The 25,836-nt window shown below is 38.3% G+C and overlaps 1 protein-coding gene across 1 annotated transcript in view; it reads right to left on the reverse strand.

Annotated features, from left to right (window-relative positions):
• The window catches only part of LOC128656879 (histone-lysine N-methyltransferase SMYD3), a 619,924-nt gene that overhangs the window by 32,225 nt on the left and 561,863 nt on the right, over window positions 1-25,836 (reverse strand). The window contains exon 6 of the mRNA XM_053711043.1: window positions 7,370-7,478. Within this exon, the coding sequence (XP_053567018.1) occupies window positions 7,370-7,478 (109 nt within the window). The remainder of the gene's footprint in view (window positions 1-7,369; window positions 7,479-25,836) is intronic.

Genomic DNA, 25,836 nt, shown 5'->3' on the forward strand with positions numbered 1-25,836 from the left:
ACCCTGCCCTAGCCTATATCATTCCTAGAAGTTAGTACTTCACATGTTATCACTCAAGGATATTTACCTTCCTTGGTCTCTTTTAGTCATTTTATTTCATGTTGACCTTCCTCGCTTACCTCAACCCAAACTCCAGTTCTGTATTATCTTTCTAACAGCAGCCAAGCTTGCAATCACTAAACATTGGTTGTCCCATTCCCCACCACATATCTCACAACTGGTTGACACCCTAAACTTCTTAAAAGGACATGAAACCCAACATTTTTCTTTCATTATGCAGATACAGAATACAATTTTAAACATTCCAATTTACTTATATTATCTAATTTGCTTCATTCTTTAGATATCCTTTCTTGATGAAATAATGCACATGGATGAGCCAATCACGAGGCATCTATGTGCAGCCACCAATCAGCAGCTACTGAACCTATTTAGATATGCTTTTCAACAGAGGATATCAAGAGAATGAAGCAAATTAGATAACAGAAGTGAATTGGAAAGTTGTTTAAAATTGCATGTTCTTTCTAAATCATGAAAGAAAACATGTGGGTTTTATTTCCTTTTAAAGTCTATGGAGCTGGGGGGCGTGTCCGGGCAGCGCCGTGAGAGGATGCAAAAATCAGAGGGCTCTAGGCTGAGTCTGTTAAACTTATAAGTTTTCATAGCAATCAAGCAACATATTTGGAAAAAGATTATATATTCAAGCTAACGTATACCTGCTGATTAGTGGCTATCTACACTTGGCAATCGCTGATATACCTATTTACAAATGGAGGAGGACCAATACACAAGGATACAAGCTGTTCTTAAAGATTTTGAGACACGGATGTACCACAATTTTCTGGACCTTACTTGCACAGTAAGAGACTCTTGGGATGGGAGAAACAATGATGCCCTCGAAATGGCTGAAACTAGTGAGGCTAACATGCAACTGGAAATAGCTGGTGAATTCTTCCCTCATCGCAATGCTGATTGCAGTTTAGGATCGGGTGTGACAACGCAGGAACAGAGAATGGCCCTGCACCATGGAAAGCCCGAGATCTCCTGCATCAAACCTGGAACTTACGCTTCAGACAACATTAAAAAATCTAGGGATGGCACCCAGATTGCACTGACTAGTACATCGGATGAGTCTTGTATGAACTCAAAATTTGAATCCATGACTCGCATAGCAGCCACTGCTCTGCATGACAAAGATCCTGGGATGACTTGGGGACTCTCGCAACATGGACCCAGTTGTTTCACTGATGGTGCGATTCCAGGAGTTATAGCCGAAATAGATTACAGCTACCAGAAGCTGACATTTGCCGTTCTAGAAATATACTTGCCTGATTATGGTACACAGATCTTGTTGGAATCTAAGGGGGTGACACTCCACACCAGTATTACTTTTGTCTCGGGCCTCCAGCATAATTCAGGGGTGGTGATAATGCACAACATACCCGGTCAGAGGAGAGATACATTTATGAGACTTCTGAGATTGCCAATGCGAAGTCAGTACCTTCTTATACTTACACCTCCCTTTACGGTCCATTTAGCAAGCCTAGCAATCCCATTAGATCACTTTGTGAGTACAGGAGTAGGGTAAACAGTGACATGCAATACCTGTGTCCATTTTTACTATCCGGATATTACTTCATTACTCCTGTTTAATATCAGTTACTATACTAGTCTTCGCCGAAATAGTTCTCTGTGTTGATCCCAGTCCATAGAATGTCTGGTCTGCATTGTTTTTTCTTAGTTTTTTTTCTTATTGTCTTGCTTTTTATTATGTGAGAAATCTTATAGCATTATATTAGAATGGTTATACAGTTTATTTTATATCATATATCGCCCCGCAGTTATATGTGTATGTGTATTTTTATCTCTCGTTCTGTTTCTATACTTGGGACAAGATGTTGGAAAGATAGTTCTGAATATTTTTTATGTGGCTGTATTAATGGTTTATTTATCTAAATACCCCCAGCTAATATTTATCTCTGATACCTAAACTGCTGGTGCCCTGTCAGCGGCCGGGATAGGGTAATGCAGCACACTTGCATAATGTCATAATGAGGGGTATAGAAAAATCTATGTTTAGCCTGATGTCATTGCCACACTTTGTACTCTAGATAAGGTAAATTAATTTATGAATCTCCTATTACTATTGCAATAGCTAGACAGGATGCCCTGTACTTCAGAGACTTGAGGAATCCTAACCAATCCTCCCCATTTGCCCCTGGTGCATTAACTTTTAGTACTATCTGAATTGTTTTTCTCATCAGATACAGGAAGCTCCTAAGGGCTATAGTTTGCTCCTTTTTAGTGATGGGAATTGGTAGCTCCTCTCAATGGTTATGGGAGATCTCCTAGGGGTGTTTAAATGAAAGTATCATTGTTATTATTTGCACATAGTTTGTTGACATTCAGACATGCTGTATATTTACATTCTAAAAGCTTTTTGTCTGTATAGGTCCCTAGCCATTTGCTCCTCACAAATGACCTCATCCTTATATAGTAGCTTAACTTCTTGTTTTATAAGAAATATATATAAGTAGTCCTCCTCTATAGCACTCTATTAACATGACTTTGCACATAATTTTTTTCTTATACACATCAGGAAGGGTCACTAAGCGTTATATCTTCCATATACTGAGGGCTTAAGAGTGACGCCTTCCCAATGCGAACATTGTATCGATGTATATCATGTGATACTATATGCACCCACTAGAAACACTATTACAATTTCATTTGCTAACATATGTCAATTTTACTGGTCCAAAAGTGACCATCTCAAATGCTAACTTTCCTTCGGATTATGAACGCATTTTTAGGCCCAAGAGCGACCGTTTGTGCCAAATGAGGAAACCCTATAAAGTAAAGATTATAAAACAGAGGTTTCAGATGTATACCTATTATGTCTTCTTTTTTGTATAATATCAACTTATATCTTTGACTGTTTTTATGAAGCTCTTGTTATTCATGTTTTGCATATTTTGAGGTAACCCATTTATGTTGTACTATTCGCACAACCTCAATAAAAAATTATTTAAAAAAAAAATAAAAAATCTATGGAGCTAGGATCTGAGTTTCTTAGACCAAGAGTCTCACTGTGTGCAGCTGTTTGGACCCTGTGGCCTTAGAAGGTGGAGGGGGAGAGTTGAGGGTTTTGCCTTTGGTGAGTTTTCTTTTTTTTTTTTTTTTAAATTCCCTGACCACTCCCCCTTTTTTCTCTTGCATATCTATACAAAGCATACTAATATATTAATGCAATTACCACGTTATCACTATCTCAATATAATGTTTTAGTATTATTGTTGTTATTATTATGACACTTCATTGGTTTTACAGATCCAAATATTACTGGCGCGTAGGTTAGCTCCCTAAGGTCTAGTTCTTTTCACAAAGCCCAGAGCAACTCCATCAGGACTTTATCTTATAATGAGGCTATGTCTTACTTTGTGACTCTTCATTATGATTTTGACATACAGGTATACCCCGCTCATACAGCGGGTTAGGGACCGGAGCCCCGCTGTAAAGTGAAAACCGCCTTAAAGTGAAACAAGGCAGTTTTAGCTTTCTTTTCAGTGTTGAAAATCCTGAAAACATGTTTGAACTAACATATATTAGGGGTGCAATAGTGCTACGTTTAGTTTAACACTAACACAGCACAGTATTCAATTAGTATTCAATAAATACTGTACCTGTAAAATAGTGACAATTACTGTAGTAAAATTTGCCAGACTATAGCACTGAGACACAGTGTGCACTACAATGCTATAAACAGAGTGAACTAAACATAACAAAATGGTGCCAGTCACTTTTCTAGCAATCTCACGATGATTACAACACTGTTTCAAAATCCTTGGAGGTTGAACTTCAGCTCCACAAAGCGCTGTATTAGCGAATCGCTGTAAAGTGAAGCGCTGTAAATTGATGTATACATGTACTTTGTCTTTATGTTGTACCAAAGTTCGGCACTCATTGTTGCCTCAATAAAAATATAATATTACACTGTATATTTATATTACACTGTATATACACTCTAATATTTCAGAGGAAAATCAGTTTAAAAGAGAAACCAAATGGTTTAAAGGTGCCAGAATTCCTCAATATTTGGTATCTGTTTAAATTATACAAGTCTGTTAAAGATCTGCAACTTAATGCACAAATATATTGTCTAATAAAATGCATTGTTAACATACAAACTAACAGTATACTTACTGCGGTTCAGCATGTTTAGCTAACGGGAAGCTCACAAGATTAAAGGGACAGTCTACTCCAGAATTGTTATTGTTTAAAAAGGTAGATAATCCCTTTATTCCCCTTTACGCAGTTTTGCTTAACCAACAAGGTTATATTAATATATTTTTACCTCTGTGATTACCTTGTATCTCGCATTTTAGCCAATCAGTGCTAACTCATAAAAAAACTCTACTGAAGTGAGCACAATGTTATCTATATTTCACACGCTGTCTAGCTGTGAAAAAACTGTCAAAATGCACTGAGATAAGAGGCTTAGAAATTAGCAAATACCCACTGGGTTAGCTTTCAACAAAGAATACCAAGATAAAAAAATCAAATTTGATGATAAAAGTAAATTGGAAAGTTTTCATTAAATTATGGACATCAGAATAATGGAAGTTTAATTTTGACTAGACTGTCCCTTTAAGATAATTTTTCTAATTTTGTTTCTAGTTATAAACTTTGACCACTATTTTGTGCCTTTCATATTTTAAAATACAGTATTTCATACTTACTTTTTTCCAGATATTAGCAGCTATTTGTATATAATAATGATAATTTGTTAGTAGTCATGTTATGATTCAGTATATTATTAAAAAAAAAACCTGGCTGCATTTTAGGGACAGTAATATTATATATATGTTTATAAATGTTATTAATCAATATTGTGACATATATATTTACCCATTTGTCACTGATAACTCATATTCATACAACAGGGAACGTATTTTAAGAAACCACGAATCAGCAATAATTCAGTAACTCATAGCTACATTCTTACACTTAATAGGTATGTAGTAATAATGGTTCAAAAGACATTTAAATGTGCTGATGCAACATAGCTATAATTCCACTCAATGCTGAAGGGCAATATTCTGCAATGCTAGGAGAGCAATTACATGTGAAACAGTGACTGACTGATTAGTAAACTTTCTAAAGCTTTGCCCGTAGTTACATTTTTATTAAATTACATGTGACAAAAAAGTGTAATAAAGTAAAAAATGTCCTCAATTTTAATTAAACCAAACATGAGAAATTGCTCACATCAACATAATTAGACACACACAATTCATGAAAGGCTTTGCAATATGGTAAACTTAAATTCTCACTGTACATCTAAATATTCCACAAAAGAGTAAGCTGTGCAAAATCTTCTACTTTATAGTTTATACATTTGAATCATAGTTCTTCAGTTGCTTTTTCACTTACAAAAGGCTGTACTGGTCGGTGCAATAAGAATTAAAAACAACAGACAGGAAGAAATGTTAATAACTGATAATTGTATTTAAAAAAATAAAATAAAAATTAAAAACATTCTAAAATGTTTCAAGAAATGTAACTTCTAAGAACCTAATATTATAGGGAGTTGCCTACTTTGCTATATTAGATTTTGTGACCATTTGGTGAAGAGACATTTAAAGGGACACTGAACCCAAATTTTTCGATAAGAATTCAGATAGAACATGCAATTTAAAGCAACTTTCTAATTTACTCTTTGTTCTCTTGCTATCTTTAAATAAAAAGCAGGAATGTAGCTTAGGAGCCAGCCCATTTTAGGTTCGCCACCCTGGATAGCTCTTGCTTATTGGTGGCTACATTTAGCCAACAATAAGCAAGCATAACCCAGGTTCTGAGCCAAAAAAAAGGCTGGCTCCTAAGTTTTGCATTCCTGCTTTTTAAATATTTTTTTTTCTTCATTCTCTTGCAATCTTTACTCTAAAAGCAGGAATATAAATTTAAGCAGCCAGCCCATTTTAGGTTCGGCAACATGGATAGTGCTTGCTTATTGGAGGCTTACATTTACCCACCAATAAGCAAGCATAACCCAGGTTCTCAACGAAAAATGGTCTGGCTTCTATGTATCACCTTCCTGCTTTTTAAATAAAGATAGCAAGATAAAAAGAACAATTTATAATAGGAGTAAATTAGAAAGTTTCTAAAAATTGCATGCTCTATCTGAATCATGAAAGAAAAAATGTGGGTTTAGTGTCCCTTTAAAGTACAGATGAGACTTACATAATCTTGCCAGAGCAAAGAGCTTCATAGAATATGGCCCAAAATATTGTGTGCCATAATAAATGCCTGCTCACTGCAGTTGTTGACAGACAGGTTCCCTAGCTGTGAACCTTGTCCATCTGCAATTTGATAAACGAGGCCCTATGTGTCTGTCTGGGCCTGTCTGTACCACGTTGCCACCTGAGCAAGTAAAAACAATATCACACATCTAGCTAATATTTTGCTCTTTTGAAGGTTTATTAAATGTCATTACAGTAAATATGTTTTGATTAGTAGCATTTCTAAAATCTGCTCTCTGGAGCACTGGAGTAAAAACAAAACTCTAGTATGACCCTCCATCTGAAAAGGTTCAACACCACTGCTCTTCCCAGTGACAACAGCAGACAGTGGCCTCTAGTTATCAAAGTCTGGCGGACCTGATCCGACAGTACGGATCAGGTCCGCCAGACTTCACTGAATACGGCGAGCAATACGCTCGCTGTATTCAGCATTGCCCCAGCAGCTCACAAGAGCTGCTGGTGCAACGCCGCCCCCTGCTGACTCACGGCCAATCGGCCGCCAGCAGGGGGGTGTCAATCAACCCGATCGTACTAGATTGGGTTGATTTGCAGCAATGTCTGTCCGCCTGCTCAGAGCAGGTGGACAGGTTATGGAGCAGCGGTCTTTGTGACCGCTGCTTCATAACTGCTGTTTCTGGCGAGTCGGCAGGCTCGCCAGAAACACGGGGCATCAAGCTCCATTCGGAGCTTGATACATATGCCCCATTGAGTCAAGACCCACACAGAGAATAGACTGAAGCAATTACTGAAAGTTGCAGGCTCCCCAGATTTAATACAGACGTATATTATTTGATGGCAGATATCTTCAATGTGCTGATTTTCTATCAGTTTCAAAATAATACATTTTATTTAGCTGATATTTTTGCTCCATGTTCAAGATAACTTTGTGCTTATCTATGTCAAACAATCTACAGTCTTGGATAAAAGGCTTGTAGACTCGTACTTCTATTCCCAACAAGGTAATTCTTTGCCAATGAAACCGGGAAATAGAGAGCATTGAGAAAGAATAAATATGACAGGCACGCGTTCACCAAGCGGCATAAGACTACAGTGTTTAACCTTTTACTGACCTGTTTAAGCATTTTCATGGCTTCGGGATACATTTCTAGGAAAAGCTGTATCTTGCCCACTCTATTTATCTGTAGTGCCCTCACTGGGTGACTGTGTGGATAATACAGACTGGAGAAAAAGAGAAACAGAAAATAGATTTTGTCAGGATGAATAGCTATGTTAATGTCAGAAACACAGCAATATAATGGTTTTATTTTTTGAGTATCACACAAGAAGAGCAACAGATTACTGTAAATATTGGTTGGAAACAATAATAAATATTTTACAAATACAAAAAAATTAAAATAATAACGAGGCACAAGTTCAGTGATTCTACATTTATGATTTTGCTTTATTCCTAGTATAGATCCCTGTACAACTCTTTGATGTAAACCATGTTTATATAACTGATGCCTTGTAAACACATTTCATTTCAATAAAGCTCTTTTTGAAGAAAAAAAAAAAATATTGTCGATTGTAGTTTTGTTTGATGAAAGCTAGTTAGCTCTGCAATCATACAGTGTACAAACATGTGTACATCAACGTGTAGTAAACTCGATAATAGCGCAATAAACACAGCAATAACATTTAATTTAGTAGCTTGAAACAATCAGCCAGCATTCTTGGAAAACAAATGGACAGATGGACAGTAAATGCTAAAAATAAAATGAATTGGACTCTGAGGGGTGTGGGCTTATTTCAAATAATGCAAAATGTCAAACATTTGGAATAATAACGTAGACATAGGGCCCAAAGGTCTCTGGATTGGCGAGATTATTAACGAATGGTCGCCAGTACTTCTGTTTCTCTGGTGGAATGATCTAAAGCCACTTTTTACCCTGAAAACAGTGCGTCTCGCTAAGGGGCATATACTACATATTCATATGGGGAGGAGATGCATTCATTACAAAAGTGCACAATAACATTTTAAAAATCTTACAAAATGAATAAATGAACCATTCACACAAAAATATGCTGGGAAAAAATGTATTGTTAAGGTGCTTTAGAAATAGTAACAAAATTCTTCACCAAAAATCTTATTTTATCAAAAACTTAACATTTGTATGTAAATCACAAATGAACAAATCATATTAAATATTCACAGCATAAATTGTAATTTAAAGGGACATTATACACTCATTTTTTCTTTGCATAAATGTTTTGTAGATGATCTATTTATAAACACAAAACAAAATCCCAAAGCGCCACCCAAAAAGTGTTGATAATGATAAAGATAAAAACATATATAAAATTCAAATAATCAGCACAATTCTATAAAACATTAATGAATAAACAGTGTACTGTAGCAATTGAACTGATCACATTAACCTCTTAAATGCAGGATAGAAAAAAGGAAAAATTCTTTCTTACCATACACTAAAATACAGTCTGAGTAAGAAATTATATTGAATAATCACCTCAGTCCATGTAGGTAAGAAAGTTACAGTCTTAATTATCTATTTATAAAGCCCATAAAGTTTTTAAAAAAATAAATGTATAGTTTTGCTTATTTTTAAATAACATTGCTCTGATTTTCAGACTCCTAACCAAGCCCCAAAGTTTTATGTGAATACCGTCAGCTACCTTCTCCAGCTTGCTCCTGTTTGTGTAAAGGGTCTTTTCATATGCAAAAGAAGGGGGGAGGGTCTTATTTCCCACTTGCAGTGGGCTTTCCAGCTACCTTTTCAACAGAGCCAAACTGACAGCTTCTAAGTAAGTTTTTAAACAGTTTTATACTGGATTTTTATATCAGTATCTGTGCATCTTATTCTTTATAGTAGTGTCTATTACATGCAGTTAAATGAAAATGAGTGTATACTGTCCCTTTAAGTACACTGGATGTGCAAAAATCACTTCGAAATTCGTACTTTTAAGTACAAAATACAAAGTGTAATTGTTTTTTTTTTTTTGCTAAATGGGCTTGAGTTGGACGTTCCATGGGCTTATATGATATTGTTTCTCTAATCCCAGTGTAATTCTGTAAAGATTTTCCGCACTACAGATCTCACAGTCTTTTCTTACAAAATAAAAGTTGGCAAGCTTTTCTCAAAACGCACAAAAGACTTGCATACGAAAATATAGGCGATGGTAAGATGCTATACGCAGAAAGCAGCGTAATGTGATTTATATTGGCTGTAGGATATAATTTTTAAAGTGCGTCCCCTGCTCCACGGAGCAAAGTGTCTCTTTCCAGCGAGCTCCAGAGAAGGCATTAGAAGCTAAGCGCAGTGAATGGAGTAAGTAGAGTAGTGATGCTAGCAACTATAAATATACAGTATATGTATACGATTATATACATATATATTTATGTGTATATACACATAATAACACATCATTATATATGTATATAAGTATATACATATATATATTTACTGGGAATACACAGTTCCCATAGACCACAATAGTCCCGTTTTTTTCTAACACCCCACTCCTGCTAACTTCACCCCCAAAATACTACAGAGTGCAGTTATTTTATTAAAAAATAAAGATGCTGCTATCTTTATTTTTTAATAAAATACACTAGACTGTATTTTGGGGGCATTTGAGGCAGCTTTATAAAATTAACCAGAGACTGATCTCTGGTTAATTTGATAAGCACTAATTGCTACCGTTAGCTTGCGGTAGCAATAACCAGCCATTTGTAATGGCTGATTAAATATTGCGTCCTGGCAAACGGGTACATTTGCCCATTTGGGGGTACGTGATAATTTAGCGCTCCACTTGTAAAATAGCCCTTATAGCACTGCAAAAAAAGCAAATGAGTTGAAGTATGTAGGTAATGCTGTTAAGTACCATGTTATTTAAAAAAGTCTGTAATACACCTTGGAAGAATGTTCAAGTGATCATCGATTCTTCAACAGGGATGGCCAAATGGTGAGAGCTAAAAATATATACCATGGATTTATTTATTTATATTAATTATTTTTTCAAATTCTTTTTATTGATAAAATCTAAACATACAAAATGATGGCATGCATACAACAAGCAAAATAATGCCACTATATTTAAGAATTACAAAGTATAGTTTCAATGAAGCATCACTGCATTTACATGCGTTACAGTAGTCTCTAATAAAAGGCACTTTAATGTCCTTGGTACACTGGTTTCACTTGAGTCCTGTGCTAGACATATGCAGCTTTGTAGCTCTCATTCCAAATAAGGAGGAGGAGCAATCAAACTGAATTATGCAATACAATCAGATGCATCACATTCCCAGATCACCAGTTAAAGGGACAGTCAAGTCCAAAAAAAACTTTCATGATTCAAACAGGGCATGTTATTTTAAACAATTTTCCAATTTTACTTGTATAACCAATTTTGCTTTGTTCTCTTGGTATTCTTAGTTGAAAGCTAAACCTAGGAGGTTCATATGCTAATTTCTTAGATCTTGAAGGCCGCCTCTGCATTTGACAGTTTTTCACCACTAGAGGGTGTTAGTTCATGTGTTTCATATAGATAGCATTGAGCTCATGCACGTGAATTTACCAAGGAGTGAGCATTGATTGGCTAAAATGCAAATCTGTCAAAAGAACCGAAATAAGGGGGCAGTCTGCAGAGGCTTAGATACAAGGTAATCACAGAGGCAAAAACCATATACTATATAAGTGTGTTAGTTATGCAAAACTGGGGAATGAATGGGTAATTAAGGGATTATCTATCTTTTAAAACAACAAAAAATCTGGTGTTGACTGTGCCTTTAACTAAATAGACCCTCTCACATCATTGCTTGATTTCCTAATTTTGAAACTAAATAAAACAAATACAAACAATAACAAAAAATATAAACTGTATAACAGATCAAAAAAAGAAATCTGTATTATTTAATAGAGCAGCATTAAATAGAGAGCAGGGTAGGCAGGACCAAGCAGTCAAGCTTTCCATATTTAAGGCTAGATTACAAGTGGAGCGCTAAATATCGCATGAAAGCGTTATTTGCACTCCACTGTGTAATACCAGCGCACGCTCATGTGCACTGATATTACAAGTTGTCAGCAATGCGGACACGAGCTCGCGGTCACATTGCTGGGAAGCATTGCGCTCACGAGAGCATGCTTCCATAGCCTTCAATGGGAGCCTTGTTCTGATGAAGTCCGAGATGGCATCAGAACCTAATCGCAGTGAAGGGGTTAAGAAGCGCAGCGATGGCAGCAAATTTAAATATATATGTATCATATATATGATTATATACATATATATTTATGTGATATATGTTTATATACACAAAACACAAATATATATGTGTATAAGCATATACATATATATTTACTGGGAACGGACAGTTCCCATAGACCGCAATGTAAAGGCACTTTTCAGTGCTGTTTTTTTTCTAACACCCTGCACCCGCCAACTTTAGCCCCCAAATACTGCCTAGTGCAGTTATTTTATTAAAAAGTAAAGATGCTGCTATCTTTATTCTTTAATAAAATACACAACATTGTATTTTGGGGGCATTTGGGGCACATTTATAAAATTAACCAGAGATCTGATCTCTACGTAATTTTATAAGCTTCAATTGCTACCACTAGCTTGCAATAACAATAACCAGCCACTCCACTTGTAATCTAGCATTTAGTATAGAAGCAACCCACATTGAGCTAGAGGTAAATGTATACCCTTGTCAATACAAGACATGTTGCCTATGAAAAAGAAAATAGATGGGACCTAGTGTGTAGAGACTGTTTGAGTAATAAGCCCTTATTGAAGGCATTTAAAACAAATTACATAAAGAGTGGGAGCACAAATGTAGTGTTTAGTGTAAAAATAAAAAAATAAAGAAAAACTGTTTGCTCAGGGTGGCAGAAAGCAGAATGCTTACTAACTGCATTATAAAGCAAAAATACAAATATCCCCTACTAGTGAGCTATATATCAGTACCATACAGATGTTAAAGAGACACTGAATCCAAATTTTTTCTTTCATGATTCAGATAGAGCATGCAATTTTAAGCAATTTTCTAATTTACTCCTATTATCACTTTTTCTTCATTCTCTTGCTATCTTTATTTGAAAAAGAAGGCATCTAAGCTATTTGTTTGGTTCCGGACACTGGAAAGCACTTGCTCATTGGTGGATGAATTTATACACCAATCAGCAAGAACAACCCAGGTTGTTCACCAAAAATGGGCCGGCATCTAAACTTACATTCTTGCATTTCAAATAAAGATACCAAAAGAATGAAGAAAATTTGATAATAGGAGTAAATAAGAAAGTTGCTTAATATTGCATGCTCTATCTGAATCACGAAAGAAAAAATTTGGGTTCAGTGTCCCTTTAAGTAAATTATGAAGGAGGAGTTATAAAAGTACTCACCTAAGCTAAATAAATATAATGGATCAGGGCTGAAAATTAGAATGCAAACAAACCCAAGCAGCATCTACTTATCCTATATTATAAAAGGCCAGGTATGTTTGTCCGATGCAGTCATGCACAGTAGAGACTGCAGCACGAGACAAACTTACCTAGCAATAAGGAAGGATAAGTCAGTAAGGATCAAACAGAAAAGAGGGGAGGAGCGGTCGGGTGGATGCGAGGGGGGTGGCAAGAGCGAGTGGGACCGCTGCACTACAGAAAAGAAAAAAAACATAATTTATGCTTACCTGATAAATTTATTTATTTCCAGATATGGTGAGTCCACGGAACCATCAATTACAAGTGGGAATATTACTCCTGGCCAGCAGGAGGAGGCAAAGAGCACCACAGCAAAGCTGCTATATATGTCACTTCCCTTACCCATAACCCCCAGTCATTCAGCCGAAGGGAAATGGAAAAAGAAGATAACACAAAGGTGTAGAGGTGCCTGAGGTTTTAGTTAAAAATAACTTTTCTAAAATAAAGGGTGGTCCGTGGACTCACCATATCCTGAAATAAATAAATATATCAGGTAAGCATAAATTATGTTTTCTTTCCTAAGATATGGTGAGTCCACGGAACCATCAATTACTAGTGGGAATATCACTCCTGGCCAGCAGGAGGAGGAAAAGAGCACCACAGCAAAGCTGCTATATATGTCACTTCCCGTACCCATAACCCCCAGTCATTCAGCCGAAGGGAAATGGAAAAAGAAGATAACACAAAGGTGTAGAGGTGCCTGAGATTTTAGTTAAAAATAACTGTTCTAAAATAAAGGGTGGCCGTGGACTCACCATATCCTGAAATAAATAAATATATCAGGTAAGCATAAATTATGTTTGCTTTCCTAAGATATGGTGAGTCCACGGAATCATCAATTACTAGTGGGAACCAATACCCAAGCTAGAGGACACAGATGATTACGGAGGGACAAGACAGGTAACCTAAACAGAAGGCACCACTGCTTGAAGAATCTTTATACCCCCAAAAGAAGCCTCAACCGGGTCAAAGAAAAACTAAGTGGCAGACTTGAAAATCTGTTCCACAGAAGCTAAATTTTTGAGAACCCAAAAAGCAGATACAGTCCTAGTAAAAAGAGCTGTAATACTCTCAAGAGGCTTCTGTCCAGCAGTCTCATAATCAAACAAATTATATTACCAACCAAAGGAAAAGAGTAGCTGTCCCAGAGAAACAAACAACCAAACAAACATAAAACTGGCGAAAATCCTTAGTCGCCTGTAGAAGAGATTAAGAACACGCACAACACCCAAGTTGTGCCACCAATGTACCTTATGGTAAAAAGGATTGGGACATAGACTAGGAACAAAAAATTCCTACATAATATTCCCATCTGAAACAATTTAGGAAGAAACCTTAGTATGAAGAACCAACTTATCTGCAAGAAAGATAAGATAAAGCAAACACACTGCCAAGCTGAGAGTTCCAAGACTCTCCAAGCAGAAAAAATAGCCTTCCAAGAAAACACTTAAAGGGACACTGAATGCAATTTTTTTCTTTCGTGATTCAGATAGAGCATGCAAATTTAAGCAACTTTCTCATTTACTCCTATTATCAATTTTTCTTTGTTCTCTTGCTATCTTTATTTAAAAAAGGAGGCATCTAAGCTTTTTTTTTTGGTTCAGTCTCTGGACAGCACTTTTTTTATTGGTGGATGAATTTATCCACCAATCAGCAAGAACAACCCAAGTTGTTCACCAAAAATGGGCCGGCATCTAAATAAATTCTTGCATTTCAAATAAAGATACCAAGAGAATGAAGAAAATTTGATAATAGCAGTAAATTAGAAAGTTGATTAAAATTTCATGCTCTTAGTCACAAAAGAAAAAAATTGGGTACAGTGTCCCTTTAATATCTATGGAATGTATCGGAAAACCTTAGGAACAAGGTTAAGACTCTAAGGGGGAGCAACTGACTTTAAGGACAGGCCTGATTCTGACCAGGCCTGATAAAAAGATTCCACAGCTGGCATGACCGCCAGACGCATAAGTAGCAAAATAGACAACGCAGAATCTGACCCCTCAGGGCTCAGATTCTGAGACATCCTAGAGAAAGGACAAAATTCTAGGAGTCTGACTCCAAGCACTTGGATTCACACCAATAAAGAAAAATATGCCATATTGTATGGCAATTCTTCTAGAAACAGGCAAGCAAGCCTGAGTCATGGTCTCAATTACCGACTTGGAACCCCACGCAAAAACAAAAAACAAACGTTCAATCTTCAAGTAGGCATCAGGGAAACTAGATGAAGATGAAGAATGGACCCTGACTCAGAAGGTACAGTCACCACTTCCTCTGGTACAGTCACCAAAGAGAAGAGACGACATTACCAATAGGTCTGCATATCAGATCCTGCAAGGTCACGCAAAGGCTATTAGAATCCCTGCCGCTCTCTCCTGTTGAATATGAGCAATGACTCTCAGAGGAAAAACAAACGGAGGAAAAACAGGTATGCCAAGAAAAAAACGCCAGAACATCTATGAGGGCGGTCAGTGAATCACGTGACCGTTAACCGTACCATGGAAACTTGGCGATCTGCTGAAACGCCCTCAGAGGAGAACTCTGGACCCCCCATCTGAGGGTTTACCTAGAGAACACCTCCGGAAGGAGAACCCACTCCCCGGGAAGAAACATCTGTCTGTTTAGAAGTCCGATTCCCAAATGTCCACCCCTGGAAAGAGGGCGACAGTCATCAATTGTGAGCCTCTGCCATCACTGAACAATCCAAATCAGCTTCTATATGGCTAAGGAACCCCTAGTTCCTCCCTGTTGGTTGATATAAACCATTGAGGTGATATTGTCCAACTGGAATCAAGCTAAGAACAACTGAGGCCAGGAGGCCAAGCTATCAGGGCATTGCAAATTGCTCTCTACTCCAGATATCAAAGAGAAGAGCAGACACTTCTGAGTCCATAATCTTAACAAGACCCAGACAGCATACCAGCCCAGCAGGTTGGCATCCGAGGACACATCACCCAGGAAAATCTCCAGAAGCTCGTGCCCTGAGATAGATATTCCTAAAAAATACTACGGTAGAGAGACTCTTGAAGACTGATCTATCTATCTCTGAGACGGATCCGAATGTTCTCCATTTGATGGAAAATAGCCAAAGGAATGATGTCCATGGAAACCATAAGACCAATTCCCTCCTATATCAAATCACTTAAAAGAGAGGAAAGAAAAACAGAAAAAGCTGCAGATACCGCCGAGGATACCTGAGCTGTAAAAACTGCCAGCAACTATCCTCCCCAGGAGAATTAGAAGAACCGCAGGGCATTGCATGTGACACCATTGAGGAATGGGACAATAAAGGAGAGAGATGTGGCATTGCCTAAACAGCCTCATCCTGGGAGACATAATGGATCAATTAAACATTTAACTTTAATTCCTAAAATGAATAACAGAAAAGTTAAGAAACTCTTCTGAAGCCCCAAAGGAGAACAAAACATGAATACATAGGAACAAGCAACTGTTCCAAAATCATGAACATATCCCCAAGTCACTATATGTATCTTAAGCTGCATTAGCAAAAATTCAGAATATTACCACTAAAGTACAGTGGCAACAAATATTATGTGAAAATCCTTCCAGGGCAAATGTACAATACACAGAAGGAATTTAATAAACGTTTCATCAGGAAAACAAAAAACATAATATATAAACCTTTCTAGAATAACAAGAACACACAGAAGGAATACATGAACGTTATTAAAAAGGCAAACAATGTACACACAATTGTGTGCAATATTCATAAGCAGCAGCTCAACATATAGAAGCATACAAAAAAACACTCTGATCAAGTCAATGAGTTAAAAAGGGGCATGATCACATGATTGGCTCATGAAAAGCCTAAAATGGTGCTTCTCCGCCTCAGGATAAAGAAGGGGGCGGGGACCCAAGTCAGCACAGAGAAGAAGCACCCCCAGTAATTTACATGGCGCTTCACAACCAACACTAACTACTAAGCTCTGTTAGAAAACTTCTCAATCTCAATAAACACATGTAGTTGAAAACAGCCTAAAATTGTGCCCTTCCGAAACGGAGAAAAGGAAGCGGGGTCAGCCTTCTATATGGCTAACAAGACTTCATGCCACCGAAGGCTAAGAAAGCCCCAACTCACTGCAAAAAACATAAATTGTCTCTATTAAATTTAAGTAAACCATGCAGGTGCTGCGCTTCTCTAGGAACACACGGCCCCGAATAAAGAACACCACTAATAAAAGTAGCGCTCTCCTAACATGTCCCAAAAAAAACAGCCCTCAAGCTGTGTAAAAATGCATAAACAGAGAGCTTCTCACGCTCTAACTCTATTTCTTGCCCACAATAAAATAAAGGTTAACCATGGAACTCTGAGCCCCCAATTAGAGAGTTAACCCTTCCATGTTGTGAAGGGAATTAACTCCTAAGTCTCCAAAGTCACAGCAATAAAGTGCCTGCCACTGCCTTAAATATCCTACCAAGGATATATTGTCCCTTAACTGCAGAGGATCCTTAACCCTTTCAGTGCCCACCTCCTAGCCCCAGAAGACAAAAAGGGCACTTACCTGTATTCCAGTCGTCCGGCAGACAGACGACCTCACAAAGTATGGGAGGATGCCGCTCCTCACAGAGACCTGTTGAAAAAAGAAAGACAGAGTAAACCTACTCAGGCTTTCTATACCAGGGAAGCGACCTATTAGGAAAATGCAGCAAAGCACACTTTACAAGTTCCTAACTGCTTAAAAGACACCACTGCCCTAATGAAGAGACTAACGTGTAGTACGGCTAGACCCAATCTTGAGAGGGAAAATCAGAGCAATCCTACTCTGATTTTCAAAATAACAAAATCTTGATTGAAGTGAAATAAATCCATTTTCTTCAGAAACCAAACACTTCACCTCCTCCTTGCACGAGAAGCAAAGAGAATGACTGGGGGTTATGGGTAAGGGAAGTGACATATATAGCAGCTTTGATGTGGTGCTCTTTGCCTCCTCCTGCTGGCCAGGAGTGATATTCCCACTAGTAATTGATGATTCCGTGGACTCACCATATCTTAGGAAACAAAAAAAAGCTGAGAGCTGCAGGGAAAGAGGGAGGGAGAGGGGATCCAAGTGGATGGGGATTTTGGCCCGTGTACACAGGCTTTAGGACTAGTTACTATATATTGGGTAAGGTGGATGTGTCACCTTTGTCATTGATCACAAAGAAATTACTTAGATACAAGTGGAGAGCTAATTTATTGTGTGCCTGTAAACTGTCAAATTCGCCTGTTTACAGCATGAGATAAATAACCAGACATTACAAGTAGCTGGTTATTGCTACTGCAAGCTCGTAAGTAAGATTCCTCTTTGCTCGTATGATCCGTCTCCAGACAGCAATAATGCAACTCTGGCACAGGAGCCTCCAGGCTTGATGTGTAGAGATGGAGCGTGGCGAATCTCTGTACAGGGAAGTTTCTCTGGCAGTCCCTAGTGCAGCCATTCTCAGCCAGGCCACTTCCACAGCGCTCTGTACCTCTTCACACAGTTCTAAGCAAGTATACAACAGACCATCCAAAAGTGGAGTAAATACTGCAGTTAGCTCCTTGAGAATGTTGTTTGTGCAATCCACCATATTTAACTTCAAAGACCAACAGGTGTACCACATTAAAAGCAAATGGCTAAATTGAAAATCTACCATTGTGGTAGGGAAAGTCCCTTTTAGGATAAATGCCTTCCGGGGTAGAGAAAGTGGTAAGATCTCCATCTGCTGTAGTTCCCAGGTGCAAATTCTGCCAAGGGAGATTATGATGGCTAAAGATTACAGCAGCAAAGTAATATCTTTGGATTCGATTCCACCAAGCTTCAGTCTTGTGCCGCCATCTTGGAATGCCTACCACCGAAAATCTTATTTATATATTTATTTATTTTTGTGTGTGACTGAATAAACATTGGCTAATAAGCTGAACTTCTGTTTCTTATAGTTGTTTATATGTTTATCCAATCCGAGTTCACAAAATCTGAGGTTCTGGTTATATTATATATGTAATTTGGACAGCTTAACTAATTAATGGCACAATATTTGCACTCCACTCGAATGTATACATATATATTTATGTGTTTATATGTGTATGTACACATATGAACACAAATATATATATGTATACAAGCATATACATATATATTTATAGAGATCACACAGTTCTCCATAGACCCCAATGTAAAGGTACTTTTCAGCACCTTTTTTTGTAATACCTCACATCCATTCAGTTTAAGCCCTCATAACAGCTTCTTGCCGTTATTTAAAAAAAAAATAAAAAAATGCTACAATTTAACCCCTTAATGACCACAGCACTTTTCCATTTTCTGTCCGTTTGGGACCAAGGCTATTTTTACATTTTTGCGGTGTTTGTGTTTAGCTGTAATTTTCTTCTTACTCATTTACTGTACCCACACATATTATATACCGTTTTTCTCGCCACTAAATGGACTTTCTAAAGATACCATTATTTTCATCATATCTTATAATTTACTATAAAAAAAAATATAAAATATGAGGAAAAATTGAAAAAAACACACTTTTTCTAACTTTGACCCCCAAAATCTGTTACATATCTACAACCACCAAAAAACACCCATGCTAAATAGTTTCAAAATTTTGTCCTGAGTTTAGAAATACCCAATGTTTACATGTTCTTTGCTTTTTTTGCAAGTTATAGGGCCATAAATACAAGTAGCACTTTGCTATTTCCAAACCACTTTTTTCCAAAATTAGCACTAGTTACATTAGAACACTAATATCTTTCAGGAATCCCTGAATATCCCTTGACATGTATATATTTTTTTTTAGTAGACATCCCAAAGTATTGATCTAGGACAATTTTGGTATATTTCATACCACCATTTCACCGCCAAATGCGATCAAATACAAAAAATCATTCACTTTTTCACAAATGTTTTCACAAACTTTTGGTTTCTCACTGAAATTATTTACAAACAACTTGTGCAATTATGGCATAAATGGTTGTAAATTCTTCTCTGGGATCCCCTTTGTTCAGAAATAGCAGACATATATGGCTTTGGCGTTGCTTTTTGGTAATTAGAAGGCCGCTAAATGCCACTGCGCACCACAAGTGTATTATGCCCAGCAGTTAAGGGGTTAATTAGGGAGCTTGTAGGGTTAATTTTAGCTTTAGTGTAGTATAGTAGACAACCCCAAGTATTGATCTAGGCACATTTTGGTATATTTCATGCCACCATTTCACCGCCAAATGCGATCAAATTGAAAAAAAAAGTTAAATTTTTCACAATTTTAGGTTTCTCACTGAAATAATTTACAAACAGCTTGTGCAATTATGGCACAAATGGTTGTAAATACTTGTCTGGGATCCCCTTTGTTCAGAAATAGCAGACATATATGACTTTGGCGTTGCTTTCTGGTAATTAGAAGGCCGCTAAATCCTGCTGCGCCTCACACGTGTATTATGGCTAGCAGTGAAGGGGTTAATTAGGGAGTTTGTAGGGAGCTTGCAGGGTTAATTTTAGCTTTAGTGTAGAGATCAGCCTCCCACCTGACACATCCCACCCCCTGATCCCTCCCAAACAGCTCCCTTCCCTCCCCCACCCCACAATTGTCCCCGCCATCTTAAGTACTGGCAGAAAGTCTGCCAGTACTAAAATAAAAGGGTTTTTTTTAAAAAAAAAATAATAATTTTTTTTAGCATATTTACATATGCTAGGGTGTAGGATCCCCCCCTTAGCCCCCAACCTCCCTGATCCCCCCCAAAACCGCTCTCTGACCATCCCCTCTGCCTCATTGGGGGCCATCTTGGGTACTGGCAGCTGTCTGCCAGTACCCAGTTTGCAAAAAAAAAGTGCTTTTTTTATTTTTATTTGGCTTTTTTCTGTAGTGTAGCTTCCCCCCCCACACAGACAAACCCCCACCACCTTGCTGATCTTTTTTTTTTTTTAAATATTAAGGCATTTAAACATTTTTTATTAACAAATTTTCTGTAGTGTAGCGGTTCCCACCCGCTCCCTCCCCGTGCACGCGCCCGCCCCCGCCCTCCCGTGCACGCGCGCGCGCCCCCCCCGCTCATCCCCGCCCACGATCCCGCCCCCCCTGCACATAACCAGGGCCATCGATGGCCGCCACCCGCCTCCCGGTCCGGCTCCCACCCACCAACGCAGGGAGCCACCGATCTCCGGTGCAGAGAGGGCCACAGAGTGTCTCTCTCTGCACCGGATGGCTTAAAAAGGTTATTGCAGGATGCCTCCATATCGAGGCATCACTGCAATAACCGGAAAGCAGCTGGAAGCGAGCAGGATCGCTTCCAGCTGCTTTCCAAACCGAGGACGTGCAGGGTACGTTCTCAGGCATTAACTGCCTTTTTTTTGAGGACGTACCCTGCACGTCCTCGGTCGTTAAGGGGTTAAAAAAAAAACAAAAAAAAAAACGACTACACTACACTGTATTTTGGAGGAAATTGGGGCACATTTTGAAAATGAATCTGATCTCTGGCTTATTTTCAGAGCGCTAATTGATACTGCGAGCTTGTGGCAGTAATAACCAGCCACTTGTAATGGCTAGTTAATTATCACGTGCCCGTAAATGGGAGAATTTGCAATAAAACATAATTTATGTAAGAAATTACCTGATAAATTCATTTCTTTCATATTAGCAAGAGTCCATGAGCTAGTGACGTATGGGATATACAATCCTACCAGGAGGGGTAAAGTTTCCAAAACCTCAAAATGCCTATAAATACACCCCTCACCACACCCACAATTTAGTTTAACGAATAGCCAAGTAGTGGTGTGATAAAATAAGGAGTAAAAAAGCATACAAAAAGAGGAACTGGAAATATAATTGTGCTTTTATAAACAAATCATAACCACCAAAAAAGGGTGGGCCTAATGGACTCTTGCCATTATGAAATTAATATATCAGCCTGAATAATTTCCCTACTAATGTTGTTAGAATTCACAACCTTAGGAAGAACTTTAAAAAAAGTCCGCAAAACAGCCTTATCCTGATGGAAAATCAGAAAAGCAGAATCACAAGAGAGAGCAGACAATTCAGAAACTCTTTTAGCTGAAGAGATAGCCAAAAGAAACAACACTTTCCAAGAAAGTAGTTTAATATCCAAAGAATGCATAGGCTCAAAAAGAGGAGACCGCAAAGTCTTTAAAACAAAATTAAGACTCCAAGGAGGAGAGATTGATTTAATAACAGACTTGAAACGAACCAAAGCCTGAACAAAACAGTGAATATCAGGAAGTTTAGCAATCTTTCTATGAAATAAAACAGAAAGAGCTTTATCCAAACCATCCTGAAGAAACTGTAAAACTCTAGGAATTCTAAAAGAATGCCAAGAGAACTTATGAGAAGAACACCATGAAATATAGGTTTTCCAAACCCGATAATAAATCTTCCTAGAGACAGACTTATGAGCCTGTAGCATAGTATTAATCACTGAGTCAGAGAAACCTCTATGACTAAGAACTAAGCGTTCAATTTCCATACTTTCAAATTTAGCGATTTAAGATCCTGATGGAAAAACTACCCTTGAGACAGAAGGTCTGGCCTTAAAGGAAATGGCCAAGGTTGGCAACTAACCATCCGAACAAGATCAGCATATCAAAACCTGTGAGGCTATGCTGGTGCTATCAGGAACACATGTGATTGTTCCATTATGATCACCCTTGGAAGAAGAACCAGAGGCGGAAAAATGTAAGCAGGTTGGTAAAACCAAGGAACTGCTAACGCATCCACCATCTCCGCCTGAGGATACCTGGACCTGAAAAGGTACTTGGGAAGCCTCTTGTTTAGATGGGAAGCCATCAGATCTATTTCGGGAAGAACCCACATCTGAACAATCTGACAAAATACATCTGGATGTAGAGACCACTCCCCTGCATGTAAATCTGGATGTAAAGACTGACGACTGAGATAATCCGCTTCCCAATTGTCTACACCTGGGATATCAATCATAGAAATTAGACAGGAGTTGGATTCCGCCCAAGAAATTATCCGAGATACTTCTTTCATCGCTAAAGGACTGCGAGTCCCACCCTGATGATTGACATATGCCACAGTTGTGATATTGTCTGTCTGAAAACGAATGAATGATTCTCTCTTTAATAGAGGCCAAGCCTGAAGAGTCCTGAAAATAGCACAGAGATCTAAAATATTGATTGGTAACCTCGCCTCTTGAGGATTCCAAACCCCTTGTGCCATCGGAGACCTCCAAACAGCACCCCAACCTGTGAGACTTGCATCTGTTGAAATCACAGTCCAGGAAGGACGAACAAAAGAGGCCCCTTAAATAATCAGATGATGGTCTAGCCACCAAGTCAGAGAGAGTTGAGTATTGGGATCTAAGGATATCAATTGTGATATCCGAGTATAATCCTTGCACCTTTGATTCAGCATGCAAAGCTGAATAGGTTTCATATGAAAACGAGCAAAGGGGATCGCGTCCGATGCTGCAGTCATGAGACCTAAAACTTCCATGCACATAGCCACTAAAGGGAATGATCGAGACTGAAGGTTTCGACAGGCAGAAACCAATTTAATTTGTCTCTTGTCTGTTAAAGACAAAGTCATAGACACTGAATCTATCTGGAAACCTAAAAAGGTGACCCTTGTCTGAGGAATCCAGAAACTCTTTGGTAAATTGATCCTCCAACTATATCTTTGAAGAAACAACACAAGTTGATTCGTGTGAGATTCTGCTAAATGAAAAGATTGAGCCAGTACCAAGATATCGTCCAAATAAGGAAATACAACAATACCCTGTTCTCTGATAACAGATAGAAGGAAACCTAGAACCTTTGAAAAGATTCTTGGAGCTGTCACTAGGCCAAATGGAAGAGCGACAAATTGGTAATGCTTGTCTAGAAAAGAGAATCTCAGAAACTGATTGTTATAAACTGCTATTTGTAACTGGCCCTTTAAATGGAAAATTGCCCTGCTTCCCTGGATTGTGGAGAAGCCTATTTGCCAGCCTCCTTCCTCATGACTATGGCCCCTGGAAGATTGTGCCCCTGAAAACGTATTAACTTTTATTGGGTGTGTATGGCCCTTTAAGAACCATCTGGGGACATATTGTGACTTTGGTGAACAATGTCTGTTACAGAAGCATTAGTTTTCCTTGTGTACCGTTAAGTGCTATGTGACAGACCCTTCGGTCAGAACTGAAAGAGTTAACTTTGTTCAGCTTTAAGAAGCTATTTTCTAAATACAAGTTTGCTGGCATCAGCTCTAATTAAGTTTAGTGATAAACATTCCCATTGTCTAATCAACTCTGGAGTCAGACTGCTAGCTGATAAGATGGCCTGCATTGTTTTCTTGTGTGTAACTTGTTATCTGCTGAAGTAATTCTATTGTGGCCTGTCAAAGGGCGTTGTCTCTCTATCTAAAGGTACCAACTGTGTGATGGGGGATTTTATGCTTCCCCCCTGGGAGTGTCCTGTGTGCATGTAACCTCAATAAAAACCAGGCTGGGTGTTCCAGCACCTGAGTCCTCTTCTGACTCTCTAACTTGCAGCCTTGACTCATGTTTGTAGGGGACAGCTATAATCACTACAGGGATTGCTATGCTCTTCATACTCCCTTAGCTACTGAGCTCTTGTAAGAGCTCTTGTTCCTGATCCTGCTTCGCTCTACAGAAGGAAGAGGTTCACCTACTGGAGCCTGGTCGTAGGTCCAGGGCGCAGAGCAGACGGCGAGATACCAGCCCAGCAGCGGTGGTTCGTAGAGTCTGCATTACTTATGGTGGCTACGCAGTAGTTATGGTGTCTACGGTGCTGATGATCCTTTGGTGAGCGCTAGGAGCATATTTTTCTACGGTCCAACTTCCAGTCAGCCTGGAGACAACCGTAACACTGATAGTGGTCTGGATGAATCAGAATATGAAGATATGCATCCTGTAAGCCTATTGAGGACATATAATGACCTTGCTGAACAAAAGGCAGAATAGTCCTTATAGTCACCATCTTGAAAGTTGAGACCCTTACAAATAGATTAAAAAACTTTAGATCTAGAACTGGTCTGAATGAATTTTCCTTCTTAGGGACAATGAATAGATTTGAATAAAAACTCAGACCCTGTTCCAGAAGTGGAACTGGTACAATTACCCCTGAAAGCTCCAGATCTGAAACACACTTCAGAAAGGCCTGAGCTTTCACAGGATTTGATGGAACGTGAGAAAGAAAAAATCTTCTCACAGGAGGTCTTATTCTGAAACCTATTCGATACCCCTGAGAAACAATATTCTGAATCCAAGGATTCTGAACGGAACCTGCCCAAATGTCTTGAAATAATTTTAATCTGCCCCCCACCAGTAGAACTGGATTGAGGGCGCACCTTCATGCAGTCTTGGGGGCTGGCTTTGGCTTCTTATAAGGCTTGGATTTATTCCAACTCGAAGATGGCTTCCAATTGGAGCCAGAGTCCTTAGGGGAAGGATTGTGTTTTTGTTCTCTATTCTGACGAAAGGAACAAAACCGATTAGAAGTTTTAGATTTACCCTTAGACTTTTTATCTTGGGGCAAAAAAAACTCCCTTCCCTCCAGTAATAGTGTACATAATAGAATCCAATTGGGAACCAAATTAATTATTACCCTGGAATGATAGAGATAGCAACCTAGATTTAGATACCATGTCAGCATCCCATGATTTGAGCCATAAAGCTCTTCTAGCTAAAATAGCCAAAGACATAGATTTAACATCAATCTTGATGATATCAAAAATAGCATCACAGATAAAATGATTAGCAGGTTGAAGCAAACGAACAATGCTATGCAAATCAGAATCTTTTTCCCGTTGTGCTAAGCTATTCAACCAAAAATTTGGTGCAGCAGCAACATCAGCCATAGAAATTGCAGGTCTGAGAATATAGCCAGAATGTAAATAAGCTTTCCTTAGATAGGATTCCATTTTCCTATTTAAAGGATCCTTAAAAGAAGTACTATCTTCCATAGGAATAGTAATATGTTTAGCAAGAGTAGAAATAGCCCCATCAACCTTATGGACTTTTTCCCAAAACTCTAATCTAGCCACTGGCAAAGGATACAACATTTTAAACCTTGAAGAAGGAACAAAAGAAGTACCAATCTTACACCATTCCTTAGCAATCACATCAGAAATAGCATCAGGAA

This window comes from Bombina bombina, chromosome 4, assembly GCF_027579735.1.
Source record: "Bombina bombina isolate aBomBom1 chromosome 4, aBomBom1.pri, whole genome shotgun sequence".
Classification (NCBI taxonomy): Eukaryota; Metazoa; Chordata; class Amphibia; order Anura; family Bombinatoridae; genus Bombina; species Bombina bombina.